This window comes from Anolis carolinensis, chromosome 5 (genome assembly GCF_035594765.1).
Source record: "Anolis carolinensis isolate JA03-04 chromosome 5, rAnoCar3.1.pri, whole genome shotgun sequence".
Lineage (NCBI taxonomy): Eukaryota > Metazoa > Chordata > Lepidosauria > Squamata > Dactyloidae > Anolis > Anolis carolinensis.
Genome location: NC_085845.1, coordinates 189436477 through 189463718, shown reverse-complemented (window position 1 = coordinate 189463718; position 27242 = coordinate 189436477). Strand labels below are relative to the sequence as shown.

Below are 27242 nucleotides of genomic sequence, written 5' to 3'. Positions count from 1 at the left end.
CCAATTAGGCATGTACTTCATCAATATGTTCTCTTATGGCCTCAATACACCAATGATCTTTAACAGACAGGGAGCCATATGGCACAGAGGAAGTGGTGATTTTTTTTAAAATGCCATATGGGTTGCTGTGGTGACAAAGGTAATTAAGAATCACAATAGTAAAGACATAGCATTTAACGGTTGAAAGGTTGGTGAACACCGGCAATTCCTTTTGCCTTCCCTGTAGTCTTCCTCTGCATCTTTTAGTGCTTCTTTCGGCTTGGTCTCAGTCAAGCTAGCTGGCTTCCCTGACTCTCTTTATCTTCCTCCATCTGTAGTCTGGTCTGGATGTGATGCTAACCACACAACTGGTTCTTGAATACATGTTTTTTATATGAGAAATTGCTGGTGAGTGTTTGGGATTTGGATTTCCATACTGGTGAAAGTGAGAGATATCTAAGCCTAAATTCATCAATCTGGCGTTGTTTCATTGTTTCATTCAAGAGAACCCGGACATAATTTCGACAAGTGTTAATTTAAAAAGTTCACATTTATTTAATGAGTCAATGCTGATCAGCAGAAAGCCATGGAGTTAGGCCTTTTCTCCTTTACTTCTGTCACAATTCTATTTTACCCCAATTCTCTTGGCTCTTGGAGTGGGGAGGCCTTTTCTTTTTTAAGAGGAAACAGACCCCAATCATCACCAGGACAGTGGTGGGGGCAAAGAGTTAAAAGGCCTCTCACACCAATATATGTTTGATCCCAACCTTTTTTTTGACCAGGGACCACTTTGATTAGGGACCACTCTCCAACATTAGTAACAAAAAGGTTAAGAATCAGCTTTGGAACAACTTTAGATTTGGTTTGGTTATTTGGGGTGCTGATTCAGAAAATTGCATTGGATAGACCACATCAGTTCTAGTTTCTGATTCATAACATATGCCATCCAGTAGTCGCCATCTGCTTGCCCACAGAAAACTATATTTAATAATCTAGAGCTGATGTGGTTTATCCAATACAATTTTCTGAATCATCACCCCAAATAACCCCAGGAACAGATCTAAAAACGAAGACACCAGGTGCCTCCACTTCCGGCCACCACATAGAATGGCTCTGCTCAGGGAGAGGGAGGAGGAGGAGAAGCAGAAGTCAGGAGGCTTGTTGTTATGCCTTTTGTGGGTAGTCAGCCTCTCTCCTCCTAACATCCCCATTGCCAGGGCACTATAAGAATGTTTCGTGAGAGTAACCACTCTCATTGCAACGGTGTAGTACAGTGTTCCCTCACTACTTCGCGGTTCACTTTTCACGGATTCGCTGTTAGAGTTTCAGTAAACTCTAAAATACTATTATAAATCATAAAAAAATTACAATTTACAGCCTAAGGAAGGGAGGAAGGAGAAGCCAAAGGGAGAGAAAAGTGCCCAAGTGGCAACGGGAGGAGAAGGAGGCCATTTATCAATACACAATTGGTTGATAAAATCTTAAAATAGTGTATAACTACTAAAATAATGTATAAATATTAAAATAAATATAGTGCCCCTACTTTGCAGATTTTCACTTATTGTGGGTGGTCCTGGAACCTAACCCCAGCGATAAGTGAGGGAACACTGTAATGGTAAGGCCACAGACCATATTTTAGTTCTTGGGGACCACTGGTGATCCACAGACCACAGATTGAGAACCACTGGATTTGAGAATGAGAGCTGTCCAAAACAATCATTTGAGATGTTTAGCATAGCTGTGGTTGAATAGCAGAGGTTTCACTACCGCCACACAAGAAAGTAGCAGTAAAGATTGCCTGATAGTTAAAAAAGTTACATCTCTACAGGCTGAATAAATTACACAAAAGACTATGTATTTATACAATTATATGTAGGCAGAGGGGGGGGGGGGATTTCAGCTTTCATCAGATTCTGAAAGAGTTCCATGACTTTAAAAAGGAACCCTTTCAGAATCTGATAGACCTGATCAAAGAACCACTACTCTGGAAGAAAACAAGTACTTTGAAATGTGCTCAGAAACTGACTAGAAGTTTGTGGAGTGAATATGAAAGAAGAATAAGTGCTCACAAAAATGAGCTCCCGTTTAATATACTACATTTCGAGCCAGCTAAAGTTTCTGCACAGTCTTTGGATGATGTTATGTATACTGCACAGTATGCATCCAGCTATGTAACCATGCCAGGTTTATCATCACCTGAAATGATGCCTTGGTTTGAACTAGGTAAAGGCATCCCTACCACAACAGCCATCTTGAACATTCAAAACCAAAGACCATATTTAAAGGACAAAGTTTATTTTTCAAGGTGACAGAAATCTTTTCTAAATCCAGATTAACACATGATCAGTAGTTCATTTGGAAAAACACTCTTCTGTTTTGTTTTCACTAAGATTCGGTTTCCTAAATTAGATACAAGTTTCTATTAATCCTAGGGCCCCTGGTGGCAAAGTGTGTTAAAGCACTCAGCTGCTGTACTTGTGGACCAAAAGGTCCCAGGTTCAAATCCCGGGAGCGGAATGAGCGCCCACTGTTAGCCCCAACTCCTGCCAACCTAACAGTTCGAAAACATTCCAATGTGAGTAGATCAGTAGGTACCGCTCCAGCAGGAAGGTAACGGCGCTCCATGCAGTCATGCCGGCCACATGACCTGGAGATGTCTATGGACAACTCCGGCTCTTCGGCTTAGAAATCAAGATGAGCACCAACCCCCAGAGTCGGTCATGACTGGACTTAACGTCAGGGGAAACCTTTACCTTTACCTTCTATTAATCCAATATAATTATTTAGAACTTTCACGGCTTCCCTGGCCCAAGGTGGAAAAGATAAATAAGTCTGCTCACTGTCGACATACTGCTGACAGTGAATTCCAAATCTTTAGATAATATCCCAATCCCACAGTTTCATGTTGATGCTCAGTACCATGAAGAGTCTTCTGAGATATTTATTTGCTTTCTCTCTCTACAAAAGAGACTCACAGTGGCTAACAGCAAAACCAAATGCAATACAATTTTAAACCTAAAATACACAAACATTAAAATAGAATTAAATATTAACCATATTAAAATAATCATAAAATAAAATAAAGATAGGACAGGACAAAAAGGAAAACATTAAGCACCTACCATCTGCTATGCAGGAAAACCATCACAAAAGGATGGTCATAATTAGTCAAGCCATCTAGGTGATTATCATGAATGATGATACTAAAAATGGATGAAATATGGAAGTACCCTCATCCCATTTCCTAGCATACGTGGTCCACTGAAGCTCATAGGGCCACCATCAGTCAAAGTCAATGTGACAGCAATTAACAACAATTGAAGAACACAAACAAACGTGAAAGGAAATATGGAACAATACATTATGGAATTATTACTATTATTACTATTATTATTATTATTCCAACATACCTTGCATACATTATATTAATAATTACATGTATTCATTTAATCATGATAAACAGTACTTTTAAAGCAATAGGGGCATTCTGAACAAGATCCCATGCCCAATTAAAAACAGATTTTTTTTTTGCTTTTGAGTGATAGGCATAGCAGAAAAATAGCAATCATTGCCATTATTGTTGCTGTCATCATTATAATCTTCATCTGATTTTGCAGTGTTGAAGCATTAGCCAAAATGCATGATGTTATCTGTTATACATAAGCGCACCAAGAAACGTCCACCTCCCTAAACACAGCTTTTAAAGGAGTGAGGACAAGCAAATCACTAAGAGAAGGTGGACAGCCTGAGTTAAAAAAAGAAGCAAGACTGACAATCAAGCCAGTGCTGAATTCACTGGCATTTCAGTCTCTCAGGTAGGCATGCTGTGATTTTTCTTTTTCTTTATAGCTCTTTTCAGCTTGAGATGCTAATTTGGCATCATTATGAATACGCAGTTAATTTCTTATGAAAAAAGGCACAGACAAACTAACCGCATTACATAAAAAATAGAAAATACTTACTAGTTAACACAGTGATTGATCGAGTTGGCTTGGAAACCATATTTGCGCTCACCACCATTAGAGTCACTATGTAATAAAGGCCATGGTAGGTGGCATTGAAAACCACAGGAGCGGGTAAAGTGCTGTTGAATTCATCAAACTGGAAAAAATAGTTCTTGGATTCACCGGTGATCTTCACAACATATACCGACGAGAGTGAGCTCACCACATCAGCAGCTTCAAGGGAAATGACAATGCAGTTGTCATCTCGCACAGCAACTTGGAAAGGAGTCACATTCTGCAAATCATTAAAAAAAAAAGAAAGAAAGGCAATTAGTCAAATGTAGTTCTCCAATATTGAATGCTACCAGATGAACAGAGGTCTTTATTGGTTATTCTGAATATGAGGGTTATGAAGATTTAATCATGGTGAGATGCAAAGAAAAGAGGAATTATACAGAAGAATACCATCTCCCAGAATCCTTAAGCCATGGTGGCAATCCATCTGGAGGATTCTAATCCCTTTGTTTTCTCAAGACTTTACCAGAATTGGCCATGGAAGTCCATGGAAGTCCGAAAGCCATAATTTTAAAACAGCTAGTTTTCCCAAGCTCTTGATCCTAACCACCTTTGCTATATCCTGGAGGAAACAGACAACTCACAGATGTGTAGAAAGCTCTATAAGGTGTGTTGGAAGCTTTGCAAGATGTTCTTATGGCACTTCCAGCAATATCCAAAACACTGACAAAATGTTTGTCCACTGAAAAAGCTAATTACGAAACATATGCCATCAATTTCCTTCTCTGAGGTACTACAAGATCCCTTTGCATACTGGCTTACGTATTAGCATATGAATTAGTCTTTAGCACAGTGGTTCTCAACCTGGGGTCCCCAGATGTTGTTGGTCTTCAACTCCCAGAAATCTTAACAGCTGGTAAACTGGCTAGGATTTCTTGCGAGTTGTAAGCCAAAAACATCTGGGGACCCCAGATTGAGAACCACTGCCTTAGCTTATTGTCCTTCTGATGTTCTCAGCAAGGACTAGCCCAAGATACTTTGCTCCCTGAGGAAAGTAGAAGATAGAGTTCACCTAGACGAGATTTAATTCCACTTATGAAGATAGGATGGATGGATGGGTCAGATAAACAGTAGTGCTCAACCTGGGATGGGATGGGATGCAATCTATGTATAGTAAATTTTCAGTTTGCTTTTAATTCACATATTTTATAATGCAGTCTAGATGGAATGAATGTAAGGTGTGTGTGTGTGTGGGGGGGTCAACGATGGGAAAGACCTACTTTATGCTTAATCCTTACATCTCTAGCTTTGAGTCACAGTGTATCCAACAATGTTAGTGCTGAATTAAAAGTGCCACTTCTTTTTTCTGAGAGGTTTTTCATGTTTAATACCTGGACAGCCAGCAAATACAACACACTCCTTTCCCTGAAGGGAGTAGCTCTACCTGTCAAACATGACTGGTACAGACAAGGATAATTTTAGTTTCTTGTGTTGCCTTCACATGTTTCTGACTTAAAGTAGAAACCTCTGTCACAAGGTTTTCTTGGCATGATGTTTTCATAGGGATATTGCTTGACATTGCCCTCCTCTAAGACTGAGAAAGTATAACTTGTCTAAGACCACTCACTGGGTTTCTATGGACAAATGACTCCCAACCAAACCAGGAAACCACTACACCTCACTGTCACATGATATATAAAAGCACCCCCAAGCACTCACAATGCTGTATATTTGGAATTTTCAAAAATCAGGATTTGAAAAATTCAACTGCAAGACAGAAAAACCAAGAAATATCCCCAACCCTAATACTTTATAAGTAAAAAAACTAATTCTAGCTATCATACTTCTTTTGTTCCTTACCCTTCCAGCACTGACTGGAACCTAGTGTCCCAGATTTTAAAAAGAGCAATATTGGACACCCTTCTATGAGGGAGAAAGATTGAATCCCTGGCATCTATGCCTCACAAGAGGCATTCCGTGGGTCCACAGATAATTATTAATTATCTCTTAAGTAATAATAATACTATAATAATAATTTTATTTCTTACCCACCTCTCCTCATGGCTCGAGGTGGGTTACAGATTAAAACACATAAAAACTGCAAATACACATATTAAAGTGCACCTCAATAAAAGCTACACACCAAAACGTATCTCCATCAAATACATATTAAAATAAACAAAACAGAGATTAAACAAAGGACACACATTTAAAATTCATGCTTAAAGACTGCCTGGATAGGCCTGCCAGAAGAGATAGGTCTTTACATGGTTTTTAAATTCTGACAGCTCATTTGGCTGTCAGAGTTCTTCCAGCAGGTCATTTCACAAAGGTCCTTTGGGTGGTGGGAGAAGATAATCCTTTAGGTAATCTGGACCCAAGCCAAGTAGGGCTTTAAAGGTCAAAACTAGCAATTTATACTTTGCCCAGAAACCAACTGGCATCCAGTGGATGCTCATTCCTAGATGTTCACATAAGCAGTCTGGCTGCCGTATTTTGAACCAGCTGGAGTTTCCGAACTTGGTACAGGGGTAGAAGGGTAGTGCATTGCAGAAGTCCAACCTTGAAGTTACCAGTGCATGCAGTACCATCTTCAGGTCCTCCAAATCAAGGAAGAGGTGCAAATAGAATATCAGTCAAAGCTGATAGTAAGTACTCCTGACTGCATCTACCTGGGCTGACATTTGGAGAGATTGATCCAAGAGCACTCCCAAGCTGTGATTCAAGTAATGGAAGCTTAGCAAATTTTAGTTGAATGTGGGTTTTTGTTTTTTGCTTCTGTCTGCATATATTTGCATACAAAAAAGAACAGTTCTGAAGATAATAACACTCTATTTTGAGATGGTAAACTCTAATCACAAAAATTACTATATAGAAGAATCATTCCTCTGCTTTGCCACACAGGAAGGAATGCATTTCGATACTATCGACCATGGTATCCTTCTGGGTCGGCTCTCAGGAATGGGTCTTGGGGGCACTGTGTTACAGTGGCTCTGCTGCTTCTTGGAGGATCATACCCAGATGGTGATGCTGGGGGACACCTGCTTGGATCCCTGGCCATTGACCTGTGGGGTCCTGAAAGGCTCCATTCCTTTCCCCATGCTTTTCAATATCTATATGAAACTGCTGGGTGAGGTCATCCGGAGTTTGTGAGTTGGGTGCTACCTCTATGCAGATGGCACACAACTCTTTCCCACCTAATATCAAGGAAGCTCCCCAGATCCTAAGCCAGTGCCTGGCAGCTGTGATGGACTGAATGAGGGCCAACAAGCGGAGACTTAATCCAGCCAAGATAGAGGTCATCCCAGTCAGTCGGGATATAGGGTGGCAACTTGTTCTCGATGCATTTACACTCCCCCTGAGGACACAGGTCCGCAGACTGGGGGTCCTTTTGTATTCATTGCTGACGCTTGACGCTCAGGTGTTGGTGGTGGCCAGGAGGGCCTTTACACAGTTAAAACTTATGTGCCAGCTGCAACCATACTTCAAAAAGCCTGACTTGACCACAGAGGTACATGCCTTAGTTACATCCAGAATGGATTACTGTAATGCACTCTATGTGGGGCTGCCTTTGAAGACAACTCGGAAACTGCTGTTAGTGCAAAGGGCGGCAGCCAGATTACTAACTGGGGCGAGCTTTATGAAGCTTAACACACCCCTCCTAAAGCAGCTCCACTGGCCTCCGACAAGTTTCCAGGCCCAATTCAAAGTGCAGGTGATTACCTATAAAGCCCTATACGCTTTGGGTCCAACCTATATTTGAGACTGCATCTCCTTCTATGAACCGGCACAGACATTGAGATCTGATGGGTAGACACTTCTATCAATCCCACCACCATCTCAAATACAGTTTGTGGGGACAAGAGAGAGGGTCTTCTCGGTAGTGGCTCCCCAGCTCTGGAATATCCTACCTAAAGAAATTAGACTAGCCCCCTTTCTTCAGGTCTTTTGGGTGAGTTTTAAAAGATGGCTATTCAGACAGGCCTTTGAGACTGTGCAATCTGGCCAGCCCGACAACCCAACGATTGTGCCACTCCACACTTTGTTATTGCACATAGACAGCTTATTTGCAGGTTCTACTGCATTTTAGGAAATTTTATAATTTTTACAGTTTTACTGGGATTTTATGTGTATTGTTGTTTTTATACTTGTATCATATATTTATACTGTGTACTTGTGTACTGTGGTTTATACGCGGCACTAAAGTGCTTCTGTGAGCCACCACGAGTCTCCCCAGATGATGGTAGTGGGGTACAAATAAAGATTTATTATTATTATTTAAAATGATTCCACTTACCATATGCAATTTTATAACACATATATTAATTTAATAATAAATACTTGCTGCCCAGCAAATCACAGGGTATGTCTTTAGTTAATCTGTTTTTGAATCAATTAGTCTAACTGCTTGATCAATGAAACAGCAGATGGTTACCTTTAATATAAGTAACTTTAAAAAATTAATTAATATCCTTGAGGTTTTTGCACCGTAGTGTAAACTTCAAAAGAAGTATCCAAGCTGCTATGAAATGAACACAGGAGTAGATTCACCACCCCACTGACATCTGAGCCATTTCTGACAAGGATTAGAAATACATCTTGCACAACATTGAAAGTTATCTTTTACTGTAAACCCTCAGTCTTCTTCATTCAATCCAATCCTCTAGCTCAAGTGGAATAAGTTTTTAAGAAATACTTTCCCACCCCAGTTCACTGCATTGAGCACATTTCTCTGTGTGTGTGGCTTCTTCAGAAAAGAGAGTGCCCTTTTATGTTGTCTAATGGCAAGTATCTGGTGCAAAGGAAACTGACACATCTGTAGGAATTGCAAGGAGCAATGACCATTATGAAAAGGAAAAATGTTTGAAGGTTCCAGTTTTTTATTCTTTCACATTTAATTGATGACAGTGATGGTTAGCTTCTGAAGTCCTGCTGCTGTAAAAAGTCAGCATCAGGTGATTATTTTCACTTCCTTGGAAATGCTTTGGCCTTTGATAGTCTGCAGGAGAGCAACTTCAAATGCTTCAGCCCTGTGGTGCTTGTATCAGAAGTTATTCTGCTCCCTAGAAAGAGTCAGAGAAGATGTTCCTCTAGCCATGCAATTCCCCACACCCTCTCCTTCCCTCTCCCACACACACACAAAGGAAATAAGTCAGCAAACACTGTGGGTCACAAATATTTCATTACCACATACTATTTCCCTGTTGCAACATGTCCAGTGGTGATCAGCCTGTTCGTTGACACAATGAAAACTGCTGGTGATAACCTATAATCTATTAGGTCCTATAAGTTCCAGGAAATCCACATATGAGACTTCTGGGGAGGTCCTTTTGTCTATCCCACAACCCTCACAGGTACATTCAGTATGAATATGAGAGACAGGATCCTTTTATTGGCTTTGAACTCAATTCCTAGAGAAGCTAGACCAGTGCTCTTCCTACTATCCTTCCTTAAAAAGGTGAAAACATGTTTGGCAACCAAAAGGTCCTTTAATATTGCATGATATTGTTTATATTTCTTGAGTTTTTTAACTAGGCACACTTTTAATTGTACTGATAGTTTAATTATATCTTCACATTAACATGATGTGCTCTTTAATGGCTGAAGAAGAGGTGGGATACCACTCTAACAATAGAACAGCAACAGCGGGAGGAACTATATTCTTGTCTCTTTCTTCTTTTAAAATAAATTTGGCAACTGAATAATCCCAGAGTTCTACCACTGGAGTAACAACGATGACTGAAACTGCTTTTTAATTATGGCAATTTACTCCATGGCAAAGGATTCAGCTGAATGGCCCTTGTGGTCTCTTCCGACTTTATGATCCTATTATTTTATGAAACCTCAAGCTTGCACAGATTCTCCATCCAATAAACGGCTTTTCTAGCTCTTACCTCCTACTAAAGGCAAAAGTACTTAATGCCTGCATTTGGGCTGTAGGGAACTGAGTTCTGGGAACCTATTACATTAAGACTTATTCCTGAGTAGAAATGCATACACTTGATATGGTCTTTGTGATCTTGGATGGCTGCCTCAGCAATGTTACTTCTGAGTATGAATACAAAGAGAGGAGCTTTGGTAAGAACTACATTACACCTTGCCTATTTTGCCTTCCCCTTCCTCATGTATTCGGCCTCTTTCCAACTGACCATTTTGGCTAAAGGATTCAGGGAGACATGGCCATACCCAGCTGCATCTCCATCAATGTTTCTCTGTCTCTTTTTGCTTCTTCCCCACCACATGCTGTCAAATGTTTCCTAGGCCAAACTCTCAATACTCAACTTCAAGATGTGCTTTTTGCAGGGAAACAATGCAAAGAAGCCACAAACATAAAGGGGCTTTGTGTGCTCTCAGCTTTTCAGAGGGATTCGATGCAGTGCAAATTTGTCATAATAAGGCATCAAGGCGGATGCATGCAATCATTGTGTCTAGAAGGCCCACATACTGCCAAATTTCCCTAGAGGTGGGAAACAGTCTCTCCAGCTGTGACTTGGCAAATTAGATCCAGGAGAAAGCTGAGCAGAGGTAATGAAATGTGTATTTACTATACTGACGCTGTCCATCCTGATACACGGTAACTTCGATATACTCCTGTGGGAATACTGTTTAGATGGTTCGTCTACACAGAGATGCTTTCTTTGGAAAATGCATCTCTGGAAAATGGAAAGAGCATCACAAACAGCACCTGTTATTTCATCCTGTTCAAAGCTGGTAACCTGTCACCAAACTAGTTCTGACAATGGCCGTTTATAGTTGTGTAACTTTTTAACCAAGCTGTTTCATAAGTTTCTATTAACTGGTCAACTAAAAAATACAGTGGGTTCTCTCAATGTGCATAGTATGGAATAAGGTGTCGACAGGGACAGAAAGCTGCCCAAATAAAGCATGCCAACAGCAACTACTGGTTTTTTTCCATGTCAGGAACGACTTGAGAAACTGCAAATCACTTCTGGTGTGAGATAATTGACTGTCTGCAAGGACGTTGTCCAGGGGACACCCAGTTGTTCTGATGTTTTTACCTTCCTTGTGGTAGGCTTCTCTCATTTCTCCAAATGGAGCTGGAGCAGATAGAGAGAGCTCATCCTTGCTCTCCCCAGGTTGGATTCAAACCGGCAACCTTCAGGTGAGCAACCCAATCTTCAAGTCAGCAGTCCTGCCGGCACAAGGGTTTAGCCCACTGTGCCACCAGGGGCAATGATGAATAAACATACAAGTGTCCTAGCTATTCAATTGGTCTATTCCAGTTGGGAGAAAAAAAAACAGAATTAAAGCCAATGGGTGCCACAATATTTGTGCTAATGAAATGAAGCTGATGTGTATTGGCTTAGGCATCTAAGAAGCTCCCAGTTCAAATCTCACTTGCTCTACTAGTTAACAGGTGCTGTCTTTAGTTAGATCTTTTTTTAAATAAAAAAACCCTGGAAGTTGTGGGTTTTGTACCTATACTTTTGATTTGATTTTTAAGATGTTTTCTTCATCACCGAGAATTTCTTACTAGCCCACAGCATTGCCATGGAATTTGCATTCCCTCTCATCAGGTCAGTTTAAATTAACCCTGAAATTTAATTTCTGAAATGAAATATATGTGTATGTACTTGTTTGTGGATGCAACTTTCATGTAAACAGGCACAGCCAAGAAAAAAAAGAATTGGAAAGTCTCAGTAATTCCAGACTTTTTTTCCTCCTGCGGGCACCCTGAGTTAAGAGACACAGGCTGATATTGCTTCAGACCCCTCTCTCATCAAATATGCATTGTTGAAACACTAACGTAGCTCTGTTTTCCAAGGCCACTGTCGAGCATTATGATAGAAATACACAAAGATTGCTTTCGATGCTTGAAATGCATTATACAAATGTCAAGCCTTGATTCAGGCAATTAAGAAAAGAAAATCTATAAATCTGCAAACCCAGATCAGCCAAGGAACGAGACTAATCCATATGCCCAGGCTACCAGCACCATATGTGCCCACCCACTCGGCTTCTTATGAGACATTGGCAATTTAAGTGGAGATGTTCCCTAGTGAGAAAGTACACATAAATATACAAATAGGAACAAGATGAATTAAACGATTTGATTAGAAATCCTCCTACCCCCCCACAAGCCTTATTCAAAACACAGCATGATATAAATAGGAAAGACAGATTACATCACCTATGGATCACCTTACCACTGTGAAATTGGTCCCCATAGAACAATTCTCAAGTGCTATTTCCAATTGAAAACTGTGAGCTCATGCATATGTAGGTGTGACCATTATCTTCCTTCTCCTGAAGCATGGAAACAGCACAATCTTATAAATACACACTGAATACTAACATCAGGATTGTCTATGCCCATATTTCTGATTTCAATGTATCGTTATGAAGGTTGGACAGTGAAGAAAACTGATAGGAAGAGAATCAACTCATTTGAAATATGGTGCTAGAGAAAGTTTTACAGATAACTTAGACTAGCAAAAAGGTTGGTCCAAGAGAAAATCAAGCCTGAATTCTCCTTATAAGTAAAGATGACTCAACTTTGACTATTTTGGATGTATCCTGAGAAGAAATGAATATATTTTTAAAAGGAAAATAATGCTTGGTAAGGGAGAAGGTTTCGGAAAAGAGAAATGTTATATTCCAGATGGAAACTCAATCAAGAAAGCCTGAATCTGCAAGATTTGTTGATAACAGCAGACATGGAGATCTCTCATTCATAGGGTAACCATAATGATTCTTTGCAGGAGGTCAACTTGATGGCCATTATACACAACAATAATAATAACTTTATTTTTATACCCCGCCTCTATCTCCCCAAAGGGGACTCAGGGCGGCTTACATGGGGCCAAGCCCGAATAAAAACAGTAGCAGTAGCAGTAGCAGCAATAGACAAAAACATGCACAATTAAAAAAAATTAAACATTAGCCAATAAAAACAAGAACTAATAAAAACAAAAGCAGTAACAACACATAAACACATGCATAGACATGTATGTGAGCCCATAACATAGCTCCTTTGCTGTCTCTCTAAGTAAGCTAAACTCAGTTGCCTTTAATTACAATTTCTAATATCCCTGACTCTTGGAAACACTAATATGACTGACAAGAGCTATAGTCCATAACATCTAGAGAGGATGGCTTTCTTCAAGACTTGTTCCCTGTGAGCAACAAACAGTTGTTTAACAGTATAAGATTAGTACAGCAACTATTATTTATGCTCTTCAGTACAATTAGTGTTATCAACATTTTCTGTGTGCGCAACCTCCAACCACTGTTCCTCACTCCATGATGTGACCTCTAGTTGTTCTTTCATGCAATGAAATGGATTAGGCATTTCAGCACCAAGGACAGAGAACCCATCCCTAGTTTCAGAACTGGCTATGAGTGTGATCTTTATGTTAGGACAGAAAGAAGAAGAAAAGAGTTATACAAACTTTTGGAAACTGCTAGGTTCTTTGCACATTCATTTTCAGTGCATGATGATTTTGATTTGTAGCTTGAATAGTTCAGGCATACATTGTACGACGTACACAGATTGCTGATCTATATACTTAATAAGTATATAGATATAGATAAGTATATAGATAACTCAATATCCAGTCCAACATTTCATGCAAGTACTCTTTCTTAAAAGGTATTTCTTCATCTGAAAGAACATGTAACAGAACTCTTTCTTATTTCTCAGTTAAGAAAGAGCAAATGCAGAAAATGTTGGACTGGGTGGCCCTTGTGGTCTCTTCCAACTCTACATTTCTATGATGTGCATATTTTAAAAATCATTACACATAAAATTATTGCAGCTACTCTACAAAGACCTTCCTTTTCCCTTCAGATTTTTCCATTCTTCCTCAGAATTGCCTCAAGCAAAGATTTCTTTCTGATTCCCCAGTGGCATCTTCTAAAGGACAAAAAAGTCGGAATCCAGGAATTTTACAGGTGTTACACTATATAAAGTTAATATGAGTTTATCAATTCACTGAGTTATAGAAGCTTTCATTCAACTTGGGCACTGCTACATTCGTGAATTATGCCTAGATTAAATGCATTTCTAGTGTTTGGGTACAAATCAAGTGTAACCATTTGTAGATGTCATCTAAATGCACATTCACACTGCTCAGTGTAACAAGCAGAAACAAGCTGTCATAACAGAATATTTTACAAACTGAGCAAGTAAATGTAAAAATTCATCATACAGATAGGGGATTGTTTTTAGAAATGGAATGTAATTCTTACATCATCTCTTGGATCCCCTGCCAGTAATTGGTCCCCATGCTATGATTCTCAAGAGCTTCTTCCAGTTCCCATTTTCCCCATCCCACCTTGTACTCCCCTTTGTAGGAACAATTCCAAGTACGTGTAAAACTGTAAAACTTGTATTTTTCCCTCATTCTCAGTGAAGTAAACTGAATTTGCTTCTCCACACAGCACGTATTGTACCAATGCTAATACCTCCCAGATACAGTAAGTCCTTCATATTCCCTGGGGTTAGGGACACAGGACCTCCATGAATGTGAAAAACCACAAATAAAGAATTTGCTGATATTTTTTTACTTGAGAGAACATATGTCTAGGAATTTGACCATGGAGTCACACTGGAGGACCTACAGGATCCCAAAGAGAACATTTTAAATCAAAATCATGAATAATCCACTAAATTCAAAATGGCAACTACCCAACTTCACCACTGATGTTCCTGCCGTCTGTTTGAATGTGCCTTTAAAAAACAAAATCCAGGGTAAAAGAGGGAGAGAGAATGAACCTGAACAAATAGTAAATATGGATCAATGCACCAAGCAACAAGAATTAATTCCAGTAGCAAAACTCTGGGCTGCACTGCAGAAATATGAACACATGCAAGTTAAAGGCAATTTAATGGTTCACAAAGCAGAAATGCGAGAAGATTGGCTTTGAAATTTGCAGGAAAACCCTAGTGATTTAAAGTTTGCAGGGACTCTAACAGGGAATGAAAAAAGAGAAATCAGTTCATGCTCTCCCTCCCTGACTGTCTATAAGGAATGGCCACTCTCCACCCCACTCAGCAGGGAACTGATTGTGGATTTGAAATGCTTACTTTGCTACTGTGTTCTGTCTGTGGTAGTCAATTCAATTAGAAATATGACTAAAAAACCCAGCTATTCACAGAGAAAGAAATGTACCTGTGAACAAAATCCATAGAGATTGTAATGCAAGGCAAGGAACAGAGCACTGCACATATGATGTTGTTGCTGCATGCCTTTCGGTTATTTTTTTACTTATGGCACTCTGAGGCAGCCCTATCACAGTAGTTTCTTGGCAATATTTATTCAGGAGAGGTATGTTGTGGCTTTCCTCTGGGACTGAGGGAATGTGACGTGACCAAGATTACCCAGTGGGTTTCCATGGCCAAATAGGAATTTGAATCCTGGTCTCCCAGAATCCTAACCCAATCTTCAAATTGCTGCACCACACTGGCTCTCATGAATTTATGATACAATTCTCAAATAGGATGGGAAGGGATTTATTTGGTTCACAATAAAATGCAAATGAATCCAACGTGCCACTTTTCAGCCAATATGAGAACTAAAACTCAGTGATTGTACACTTTTCCAAATTCCACAATGAAGCACTCCAATTCTTTAATTTAACTTATATCCCATTTTTCTTCCAGTATAAAATCACAGTAAAATTAAACCAGAATATCATTAAAATCTCTGCAGTTAAAAACAATTAAATAAATCAGCACCAAATTAAAACAGTATAAGGGCATTTAAACATACCAGATAAAGGAAAGACTTAAAATACCCCATTAAAAAAATTTCCATTACTACCAGCTAATGGCCAGAAGCTTGCTTACATAAAATCAAAAGCAGATTACAAATATGTGTGTTTTAGGTGAAAGCACACACAAAAATGAATGTACTAGTGGTTTTTTAAAAATGTTTTCTCATAGAAACATTTCATGCACAAAATGTGCATGCTAAGCAAAGGTAAAGGTAAAGGTTTCCCCTGACGTTAAGTCCAGTCGTGAGGGACTCTGAGGGTTGCTGCTCATCTCCATTTCTAAGCCGAAGAGCCGGCATTGTCCATAGACATCTCCAGGTCATGTGGCCGGCATGACTGCATGGAGCGCCGTTACCTTCCCACCGGAGCAGTATCTATTGATCTACTCACATTGGCATGTTTTTGAACTGCTAGGTTGGCAGGAGCTGGGGCTGACAGCGGGTGCTCATTCTGCTCCTGGGATTTGAACCTGGGACCATTTGGTCTGCAAGTTCACGGCTCAGCGCTTTAACACACTGTGCCACCAGGGGCCCCATGCTAACCAAAACTATGTACCAAAACAGTTATTATGTGGAAGGCACACAAAATGTGCACGTTGTCATGCAGAACTTTGAGAAAGGATTCTTAAAGTACAAAATTAACCAAATGTAAGAATGGGGAAAAAGGGAATTCAAGAGGAACCAAAAACAGATTTACCAACTCTACCCTTAAACACTCTGATGTTGGCTGACACAAACTGAAGAAAGCAGACTATTATTTGTGTATAGTGATTGTCCTCAATTTAGTTCACCATGCTTGCTGTTGTTGGGTTTACAAAAATAGGGCGGGATCAAGCCCTTAGCCAGGCTTCATCTGGGAGGCTGTGTGCCACAAGCTATGCAAGTTAGAGTCAACACACCATGTCCCACTAACTGCAATCTTAAACTGAATTGCCCATCGCCTTCTCTTTGTTCCATAAATTGGAATCATTAATTGCTGCTTGGAGCACTACATGTATTCTTTACCTCACTCTGCATTGCTGAGTTGCTGTTGTATTTTGCATAATGGAGGATGGCAATGCAATCAATCAAACAAACTGAATCAAATGAAATGTGCTAAGCGTTGGGGGGCTAAAGCTGTCAACCAGGGGTTTTGGGAAGGTGAGGGGCTGAAGACCTGAATGGCAGACATAATTAGACGTCCCTGTTGGGAGAAGAAAAATGGATGATGAATCATTCCTAAACCCTATGCAGTGGCTTTCTCCCTCTTTTTCTCCTCTGTTCCCCATTTCCTTTCTGGATCAAAGCCTTGAGCACAGAAAGTATAAGGGAACGACTCTTGAGAGGGGACAAGTATCAAAGAAGAGCCATTCTAAAACAGTTCAGAGAGCTGCCTAGTCCAACATTCTGCTTACATAACACCAAACCAGGTGCCTATTGGAGAAACCCAGCATCAGATAAATATTCTCCATGATGTATACTTCTGCAAGTAATATACAAAGGTATAAATTAAGGTGATAAATAACCATGCTGACCAATAGACACTAATGGCCTCATCTTCTATGAATTTATCCAATCATCTTTCAAAGCCATCCAGGTTGGCAGCCATCATTACATGACAGTTAATTCAATGCCAGTTAGTTCAACAATGCAGTCTGTGAAGAACTACTGCCTTTCATCTGATTTGAACCTCCCACTATTTATCTTAAGCAAATGACCTCATGTCTACTATGACAAGTGGGGTGGGGGTGGGAAGCTTTGTCCTGGATTTGGAAAGGAGTCTCTCTATTTCTCTAGTCTCAGGTCCCTTCTGGTTTCATTAAATGATGGAATTGTCATTACCTTGGAAACCAGACAATGCCCTTGCATTTTAGCTGCAACAAAGGGGAAAGCAAGTGTATAGCTTCTGCAAAATTCCTCCAACTCTCTCTTCCTCCCCTTGCTTCACCAGCTGTGTGGCACAACTGAAGATTTGCTTGTCATAATAGGTGAATGACAAAGGTATACAGTGTAGTTGGAAAAAAAGGGTAGAAAGAAGCATTCATGAAAAAAACATTTACTTTGATAGGACTGCTTCTAGGGAGTAGAAGACTGGGAATGTCTTCTTTTCCCTTTGAAAGACTTAACAATCAGAAGGTGGGAGGACAGAGCCTGGTCTTTGATAAAAAATTGAAGTTCAGAATCATGTGGATATATTTTTAAAAGATACATTTGAGACAATTCAGCAGCCATTCATTTTATTTGCTCATAAATACACATCCTTTCACTGCCTACACATTTCACTGGAAGAATTTTTGAAACACCACGATATCTTGATGGCCAAGGCCTTGTATGGAAGATGTAGCTATAATCTGTTTCCAGGATGTATTCAAAGTATGTGTTACTATGGCCAGATCAGAATGGCTAGAATTGCCATTCTAGCTTTAACCAATGCAATCCTTGTCACTGACAAAACCTGGGGCTCAGACTCAAAACTAAATCTAGAACTACTACCAAGCTGTAAAACTGTGGGAATGTAACCCCATCTAACACAGGTTCCAATGTCTGTGTTTTGGCTGACCAGACACATGCCTGTCTTGTCTACATTAAGCTTCAATTTATTCAATATCATCCAATTTATTCAGCCTCATTACAGCTGTCAGGTCCTGGTTTAGCACAAAAACAGTTTCCTTGGAATTAGGTGGAAATGAAAAATAGTGCTTGTATCAACAGCATAATGATGATGACCAACTCCAAAGGTCTGGGCAATCTCTCTCAGAGGTTTCATGTAGATGATAAATAGTGTGGGTGATAAGGCTGAACCATGGGGGACTCATCAGGCCAATGGCCAAGGAGTCAAATAGGAATCTCCCAACAACACCCCCTGAAAACACGCCTCTAGAACAGTAGCTTCAAGCTCCATCCCAGGGAAGTGACCTAGAAGGACACCATGGTTGATGATATCAAAAGCAACCAAAAGATCCAGAAAAACCAACAAGACATTTCCTCTGCCCAGTTCCAGAAAAGTTAATCTACCAAAGCAACCAAAGCTGTCTCCATCACAAAACTAGACCTGAATTCAGACTGAAATGTATCTAGATAACATGTCTCACCTGAAAACTCTGGAGCTTCAAATCCACTGCATGCTTCGAGTACTTGCCAAAATTAGATTATGGAGACTGTCTTATTTCTAGTATAGTAAGTTCCAATGAGGATTTCCATTTAGTTGGGCACAAATATTTTTTAAATGTGATTTTTCATAAATTCTTGCCAAAACACTACATTTGAACTTTATATGTTGGTTTCTTATATAACAATGAAGGCACAATGACTGAGAAGAGGAATGAAAAGATAACATTTCCTGTCCAATCTGAAAGAGGAAAAACAGAGCTAAGGGCCATCAAAATAACCTTGAGGAATGCACACAAAGCAAGGCCTTGAAGAGGTTAAAAAGAGATTTAAAAGGCCCCAGTATTCAAACTGCTAGGCTTTTATCTCAAATGATACACTAATGCATTTAATCCAATGTCAAGTGGAAATGTATTAATCCAAGCATATTGGGAGGGGGATTTCTTTGTATTGGTTACAATTAAAATGATTCCACATTAGACAGACAGACAGAAACACATAGAGAGATATTCCACCTATTTGACCAGGTCATTTGAGAAAATTATTTCAGGAATAGAGTTGCCCTAATTTTTTTAAACCAGATGTTCCATTAAATGTATTTTTTAAAATAGAAAATGCAGGAATTAATAAACAATGTTTAATAGTTTAAAAACATTATTCTATGGTGCTATTAAATTGGCATCATTTTATTTTTGAATCAGGTTGGACTATCTATTATGCAATTTTAATATATATTTTTATCTCTTCTGATACTCGGTATGTATTTTTTCATCTCCTAATTCTTGTATCTTTGTGTTTCAATTGCATATTTGATGGGTCAGGCTTTGCCTATTGTGCATACCTGATATCAAAACAAAAAGCACATCCAGCAAAGCCAAAAAAGACAGATTTCTGGGTTCCATCCCTATTACAATATAAAAAAGCCCCCCTCTTTAAATCATCCCCAATTCTGCCAAGGAGAGTCCCCTCCCCTTTCATTGCTTTGCAAATGAGAAAATACTGCACGTCTTTTGCAAAGCATTAGTGTCAAAATGCAGAAGAGGGTAAACAGGATGTCACTGAGAACTACAGTCAATGCTAGGGTGAAAAATACCTTTCTTGGCACATGCTCCTGGTAGCGAGAGATGAATCTGTCTGTTTCGATTTCTCGCTTTCTCTCATTTTTCCACTCCTCAATTTGTTCCATCTCATTTTAGCATCACCTTGTAAATTTTTTTTAAAGTATACACAAAATTGCCTATCTTCTTTATTCATTTCTCCCAATTATTCATGTGTATGTGCTATTTTACCCATTATAAACTTCTTTTTTTGCAAGCAGTCTTCCTTTCTGTAATACCATTTTGTATTCCCTATCCTGCCAGATATTTTGCATGCATAATGGTGGGATAAAAAAACTGCCTTACAAAATTCCAACATGCAAATCCTGACAAATAACCATGTTCTGATTTACATTTTGCCTCACAAAATGGAGATTCAGTTTGTTCTTGGGAAATGTGGACTGGATAGAACTGTTTCCCCTCTCTCTTGCTTCTAGGTCAGTGGTTCTCAACCTGTGAGTTCCCAGGTGTTTTGGCCTACATCTCCCAGAATCCTAGCCAGTTTACCAGTTGTTGGGATGTCTGGAAGTTGAATGCCAAAACATCTGGGGACCCACAGGTTAAGAACTATTCTTCTAGGTGATGGAGAGGTGGCATTTGCTTTTAGTACCCACTATCATTTCAGCTTTGTTCCCACCACACTGTTTCCATCACCACTGCTCCAAGTGGATGCGTTGTATTTGTGCTGTTAATTTCTACCATCATATCACAGGTAGTTCTTGATGTACTGACACATAAAGCAGTTAAATACTTTATCCTATGCTGTTTGAGCAGCACACTGAAATGCCTGCCTCTCACCCAAAGTTTTGATATCAACTTGCAATCTGCCAATATTGATTGGTACGCGAAAAGAGAAAGAGCAAGGCTGTCATAAGGTAAAGGTTTTCCCCTGACGTTAAGTCCAGTCATGTCTGACTCTGGGGGTTGGTGCTCATTTCCATTTCTAAGCCGAAGAGCCAGCGTTGTCCGTAGACACCTCCAAGGTCATGTGGCTGGCATGACTGTATGGAGCACCATTACCTTCCCGCCGGAGCGGTACCTATTGATCTACTCACATTGGCATGTTTTTGAACTGCTAGGTTGGCAGGAGCTGGAGCTAACAGCAGCCGCTCCCACCACTCCCGGGGTTTGAACCTGGGAGCTTTTGGTCTCCAGCTCAGTGCTTTAACACACTTTGCCACCGGGGTTATCATATAATTGACCCTATATATCTATGGACTCTACCATCCATATCTTAATTGTTTTTATTCCAAAAGCAAAACTTGATTTTTCTATTTTATATAAGGGGCACCATTTTATTATATCACTGATACACTACACCTTGAGTATCCACAGATGTTGATGTCCACAGAGAGTCCTTGAACCACAGTGCCATTTACAACTCAAGCAAGTTGTCAAAGGCTTTCACGGCCAGAATCACTAGGGTGTTGTGTTGTTTCCAGGCCATGTTCTAGCAGCATTTTCTCCAAATGTTTTGCCTGCTTCTGTGGCTGACATCTTCAGAGGATCTGTCTGAAGATGCCAGCCACAGATGCAGGCAAACCATCAGGAGGAAAATGATGCTAGAACATGTCCATACAGCATGGAAACCACACAGTATTCAAGCAAAGTTGTCTAACAACAACAGCTACAAAACTGACAAGAGAATAACACTGGGAAACAACACAGTCAAGGGTCTTGTGATCATGTTGGCTTGGGGATTCTGGGAACTGTAATCTAGAATAATACTTTTTCCAAACCCAGAAAAAGAGAGAAAGACAGAATGAGAGAGAAAGAAGACCTTTCATGAATGGTTAACCCCAACCCCTTCCCTGTGCATATGGATATTTATATCCTACCTCTTAGGAAAAATAATTCTCGCAAGGCAGCTTACAGATCATTGCTATAAAAGCGATAAACACCAAGCAGTGAAAAGCACTGAAAAGAAGCTCAGATTAAAACAGACGATCAAGTCAGCATACACTGTAATTAATCATAAAAAAAGACTTTCTGTATGAAAACATTTTCAAAGTATGGTTAAAAGTGTGCAGTGATGGTGTTTAATGCAGATGTAATACCCAGCTATTTGCAAATTTCTAATTTGCAGGCAAGGTACTCAAGTGACTCATGGATTGCTGCAAGCAATGGAAAGAAATGCATTTAAATTAACCTGGGAAGAAATTCATTTAGGCTAATCTTGGTTCCTTACTAGGGTGGTGGAGGAGAGACCATATACTCTCTTTCTTTGCCTACTGTGTGTGAGTGTGCCTTCAAGTAAACTGCTAATTTATGGTAACACCATAAATTTCCTAGGGTTTTATTAGGCAAGGAAAATTCAGAGGTGGCTCTGCCAACTCCTTTGTATGTAGAATTGCCTACAGTATCTGCTACTCATTGTTGGTCTCCCATCTAAATACTAACCCGGCAAGATCATATTGCATCCGATGCCACTTGCACACATACAAGTCCCTTTGGGGATGGGAAAACAGGGCTATTCTCTCCATCCAAAAAAACCTAGGGGTATGACATGTGCTGCTTCTTACTGGTGGAAATGAGAAGGAAGAGGGAGGTAATTTAGACCAGAGAAAACATCTCCCTGGAAAATTCTATGTTCTTCAGTGTGGATCTATGGTTAACTTCTAACAGAAGTTGGTCACAGAGTCATGCTGGAGAACTTAGAAATTCTTAGAGAGGTGCTCACTCAGATTAATAAAATAGCATTTTTTTAATCAGCCATTTTTCACTTTTCCAGAGATCTTGTGTCCCTAACTCCATGGAGGGCTGACTATACATTTTAAAACATCAGGCATGCAGCAAGGCTGATAAGAGTCTGAGAGCGAGTATGATACCTTCACTAGGGAATGGAGAGAGAAGATGGGTCCCTGTTGAGATATAATCTAGTGCTGTACCTCTGCTATTGGAAAAAGGAATAAAGTCTAACTATTTAATTCCAGCTCTAGATAAAAAGGTGTGGCTCTTCTTGCTTGAACTATTAGGGCTGGTGTTAGCACAGACAGTACAAACCCCCCAGCCCTATGTTGTCAACCTACAGCAATTAACAGTCATCCAATGCTCAAGAGAGTATATGTCCATAGTGTCAACATTGCTCTTTAAAAAACCAGGCTTTTAACTATAGACACATTTTTGAATTAGAAGGTGCCCCGGAGGGTACCCATTATCCTTCATAACGTATTACATTTCCAAATACAATTCATTATATAAATGAGGTTCAAACTGAAAGTAGCTGTTTACTCTCTCCAAGACATCAATTTAGAGAGCGGGTATTTCCTCATTACCCCAAATATAAGATAATTGTCTGCCTAATTCCTTCAGCAAGTTAATTGCACACAGGCCCTCTTTTCGTTAGGAAAATTGGCTGTCAGCTTTGCATAATGTTTAACCACAGTTTCCTAGCTGTGCCGAATGGCATTGGGGTTGATCCAGCATCCATCTCCAACACTAACACAGAAGAATTACTACAGCCCTTTAAAGCATGAGCAAATTACCATTACATGTCTGAAAACACAATGAAACTCTGCCAGTAACTGTGGATCAAGACTAGTAGATCTCAAGCTACCTTCTCTACCAAATCAAAGATGTGCATATAAGACAGATATGTTGTATTATTGCCTAATTATTAGCTGACTGGTTAGGGATCACATTAACTCAATCTCTGAAAAAATACAACTGATTGCATCTCTACTCTCATGTAGTGCCCCAACAGGATTTCAACCATTGTTTCTTTTGCAACAGTAGTGACGACAACAACTGATATTTATTCAATTATTCTCCTTAGATGTAATTGTCTTGTTAACTAAATAAAATGAAATGAACTCAAGGGGAAAAAACTGCAATGAAAATATCCGGAAAACCACACCGCAAGCCAGGTTCTAAGATTTTGCTTTATGGATACACACATTCCAGGAGGAGAAGAAATTGTGAAAAACGGAAATACAATGTTTAGATCTTTGGTGACCTACTTACAGCATTACAGGCACAAGTGAAGAGTAGCATGAATAGGAGAGGAGTCAGCTACAGTTTAATGTGGGCTGACATGCATCTGTATTTCCGACCATGCAATAAGGTTTGGATTTAAATCTGTTCCCTATTGAAAATGTAAATGTCAAAAACAAAAAGCCAGGGAGCTGTTCATACACAAGAAACCATATCCTTTATTATTGAGTGCTAGCCAACATTTGCTTTCTAATATCTATCAAGTCAATCAGACCCTGATGATCAAATGCAATGATCAAAGATTACTACTCTGTTGATCTGGGGTTAGAGATGCAGGGCTCCCACAAAAATTGGGGAAAATGTGATTTATTTTTTTTTAAAAACTCACTTTTTAAAACTTGAGGGCACATCTCTCTAGGAATCTCTAGGTCCAAAAGAAGTTGTACATAGAGTTGCCCTGGAGGATCTAAAGATCTCTAGAAAGTATGTTTAAATTAAATATGCAAATAATCAAATTTGCAAAAAGTAAAAATTGCAAATATGGAGGCATAATTATATAACAAATTAGGATAGTCTGGAGCCTTTGCTCAGCTTTACCAGTGGTTCACTAGGGAATTTGAACTACAGATGTAATGGCCTTTTGGCCCCTGCACCTGATCCCAGTCTTCCCTGCAATGACAAGATGCATGGGATTTCTATTTAAATTATAGTTATTATTCCCACACTTATGTCTCTACAGATTGTGATGAGGACAAATCAGCTTTATGAAAGTTCATCCTATTTTTGTCCTTTTTTGGCAATTTAAAAGAGGCAGCTCAATGTCCTTAACGACATCCAGAACTGGGAAACGTTACCTTTTGGGCAACAATTGCCAGGATCTCCAAGCCACCAATATATTGTGGTCAGCTGTCCTGCTGGGTTTGCTTGGGACATAAAAAGTGGGTGGGGAAATTTTTCATCTACTGTCTTCTCCAGTTGGTATTTTTCATTCACACTCTAGCCTTTGGTCTCTCCAGATTTTTGAATCTGTCAAAACATCCTCCCACCCTCAAAACTGCCTCATCAGAGTCTCCTGTGTGTGGCCAGTGGGCATGTTGGCAAACACTGCTTTGGAGGAGGAGTCAAAGAGGTAACTTTATCCCAAACTTTGAAGGTGAACAAATTGGAGGTAATTAATGCAACTATTTTTAAATAAGGGAATCAATAAACATTACAGTGTTTTGGGGGTGGGGGTGGGGGGGCTTACGCTTACTTGAAGAATTATGATTAAAAAAAACCAATCATTTCAAGGGGAGTCACTCAGAAACCATGTTGTGAAGACTAAAGTCTTAAACGTCCTAAATGACAAATAAGAATACATCAATAAATATCAAAGTTGGAAATATTCATGCCATAGCTTTTCCAATTACTTTGTATTACAGTGAAAACTGGACATTGAAAAATATTTAAGGGAAGAAAACAAACTCACTTGAAATGTGGCATTGGAGGAGAGTTCTATGGACACCATTGACTACCCAGAAGACAAATAAATGGGTACTCAAACAAATCATGCCTGAACTCTCACTGGAAAGAAAATGAGCAAACTGATGAAGTTGTACTTTAGACATATCATGAGAAGACGTAGGAACTCCCAGTGGCTCGATGGGTTAAATCCTTGAGCCAGCAGGACTGCTGACCAAAAGGTCAGTGGTTTGAATCCGGGGAGTGGAGTGAGCTCCCATCTGTCAGCTCCAGCTTCTCATGTGGGGACATGAGAAAAGCCTCCCACAGGATGGTAAAACATCCAGGCGTGCCCTGGGCAATGTCCTTGCAGATGGCCAATTTTCTCACACCAGAAGCAACTTGAAGTTTCTCAAGTTGATCCTGACACACACAAAAATGAGAAGACGTGACTTGCTGGGAAAATGATAATGTTTGGTAAAATGGAAGGCAGTAGGAAAAAGGAAGACTGAAATACAGGCCAATACAGGGCCCTTTCACACAGCCATATACAGTAGAGTCTCACTTATCCAAGACTCGCTTATCCAAGTTTCTGGATTATCCAAGGCATTTTTGTAGTCAATGTTTTCAATATATCATGATATTTTGGTGCTAAATTCATAAATACAGTATATACAATATAACATTACTGCGTATTGAACTACTTTTTCTGTCAAATTTGTTGTATAACATGATGTTTTGGTGCTTAATTTGTAAAATCATAACCTAATTGGATGTTTAATATGCTTTTCCTTAATCCCTCCTTATTATCCAAGATAGTCGCTTATCCAAGGGTCTGCCAGCCCGTTTAGCTTGGATAAGTGAGACTCACTGTAACACTGAATATCAAGCCAGATAATCCACTTTGTCTGCTTTGAACTGGGTTGTCTGAGCCCACACTGCCATATAATCCAGTTCAATGTGGATTTTATAGAGTTGTGTGGAAGAGGCCTTATTCAGTCAAGAATGACATGGTCTTGAGTTTGACTAGAATTCACAGAGGAATTTTATTCATCAAATCTGCCTTGATAGCAAATTGCAACAAAAGACAACAACCACAGATGGGAATCATGAAGCCCTCCAAATGTTGCTGTATTGCAGCTCCCAACATTCCTCACAACTGACTACCGTGTCTAGAGTTTCAAAAAGCTGCAAATCAATGGTGCACCCCAACCAAAGTGCACCATTCATTAGTGTCAGTCATGTCTAGACCTACTCCGAGTCAGATATATAGGTCACAGTGATTACTCTTCAATAAGTATACTTAGGGAGCGTGGGCAAAAACATAAATAAAAATAGGGCAGGCAAAAATCATGACACCCCCTCCCCCCACACAATGGTTTAATTATTTAAGATGTCCTTCCCAAGAAAGGTCTTTTTAAGTCTATGCTGCATCTCTGGTGTGTTTGCTTTAAACCTCAAGAGGATGTGGGCCAAGTTCTTTGAAGTCTTCTGCATTATTTATTTCTATTTACCATAAGAAGTCTGATAGGCATGCTGTTTCAGTAATTAAATGTCAACAATTCATGTTGCTGGCTAAACCCTGAAAGAGCTTAATCAATAATAATGCACTTCAGCACTGTCTTTCAGTCAAAGGCCTTGAACAACTTAACACCCCTACATCACACCACTAGGGATGGGGTTGAAATTAGTGACGCTGGCATTTTAATATCCATTTCTGTTCCCAGATTAATACTAAATTGAAGACAGTTATCCTAGGATTTTTTTCCTACTCCTTCACATTTTGCAATGCTTTCCCTTATTTTGGAATGCATCAAAATGCATATTAGGAGAAACTGCAAATAAAGATGTGCATTAGGGAGACATATTTGCAAAGTATTTTGAGTGCAGTGTACGGTAGTGGTCTGGGTGTTGGACTAAGACTGGGAGATCAGATTTATTATTTATTTATTTATTTATTTATTTATTTACAGTATTTATATTCCGCCTTCTCATCCCGAAGGGAACTC

General features: G+C 39.6%; 1 protein-coding gene across 4 annotated transcripts in view; it reads right to left on the bottom strand.

Moving 5' to 3' along the window:
* The window catches only part of ptpro (protein tyrosine phosphatase receptor type O), a 132571-nt gene that overhangs the window by 59594 nt on the left and 45735 nt on the right, over positions 1–27242 (bottom strand). For all 4 annotated transcript variants that reach the window (XM_008118630.2, XM_008118631.2, XM_062983132.1 and 1 more), the window contains exon 2: positions 3942–4218. In XM_008118630.2, the coding sequence (XP_008116837.2) occupies positions 3942–4218 (277 nt within the window). The remainder of the gene's footprint in view (positions 1–3941; positions 4219–27242) is intronic.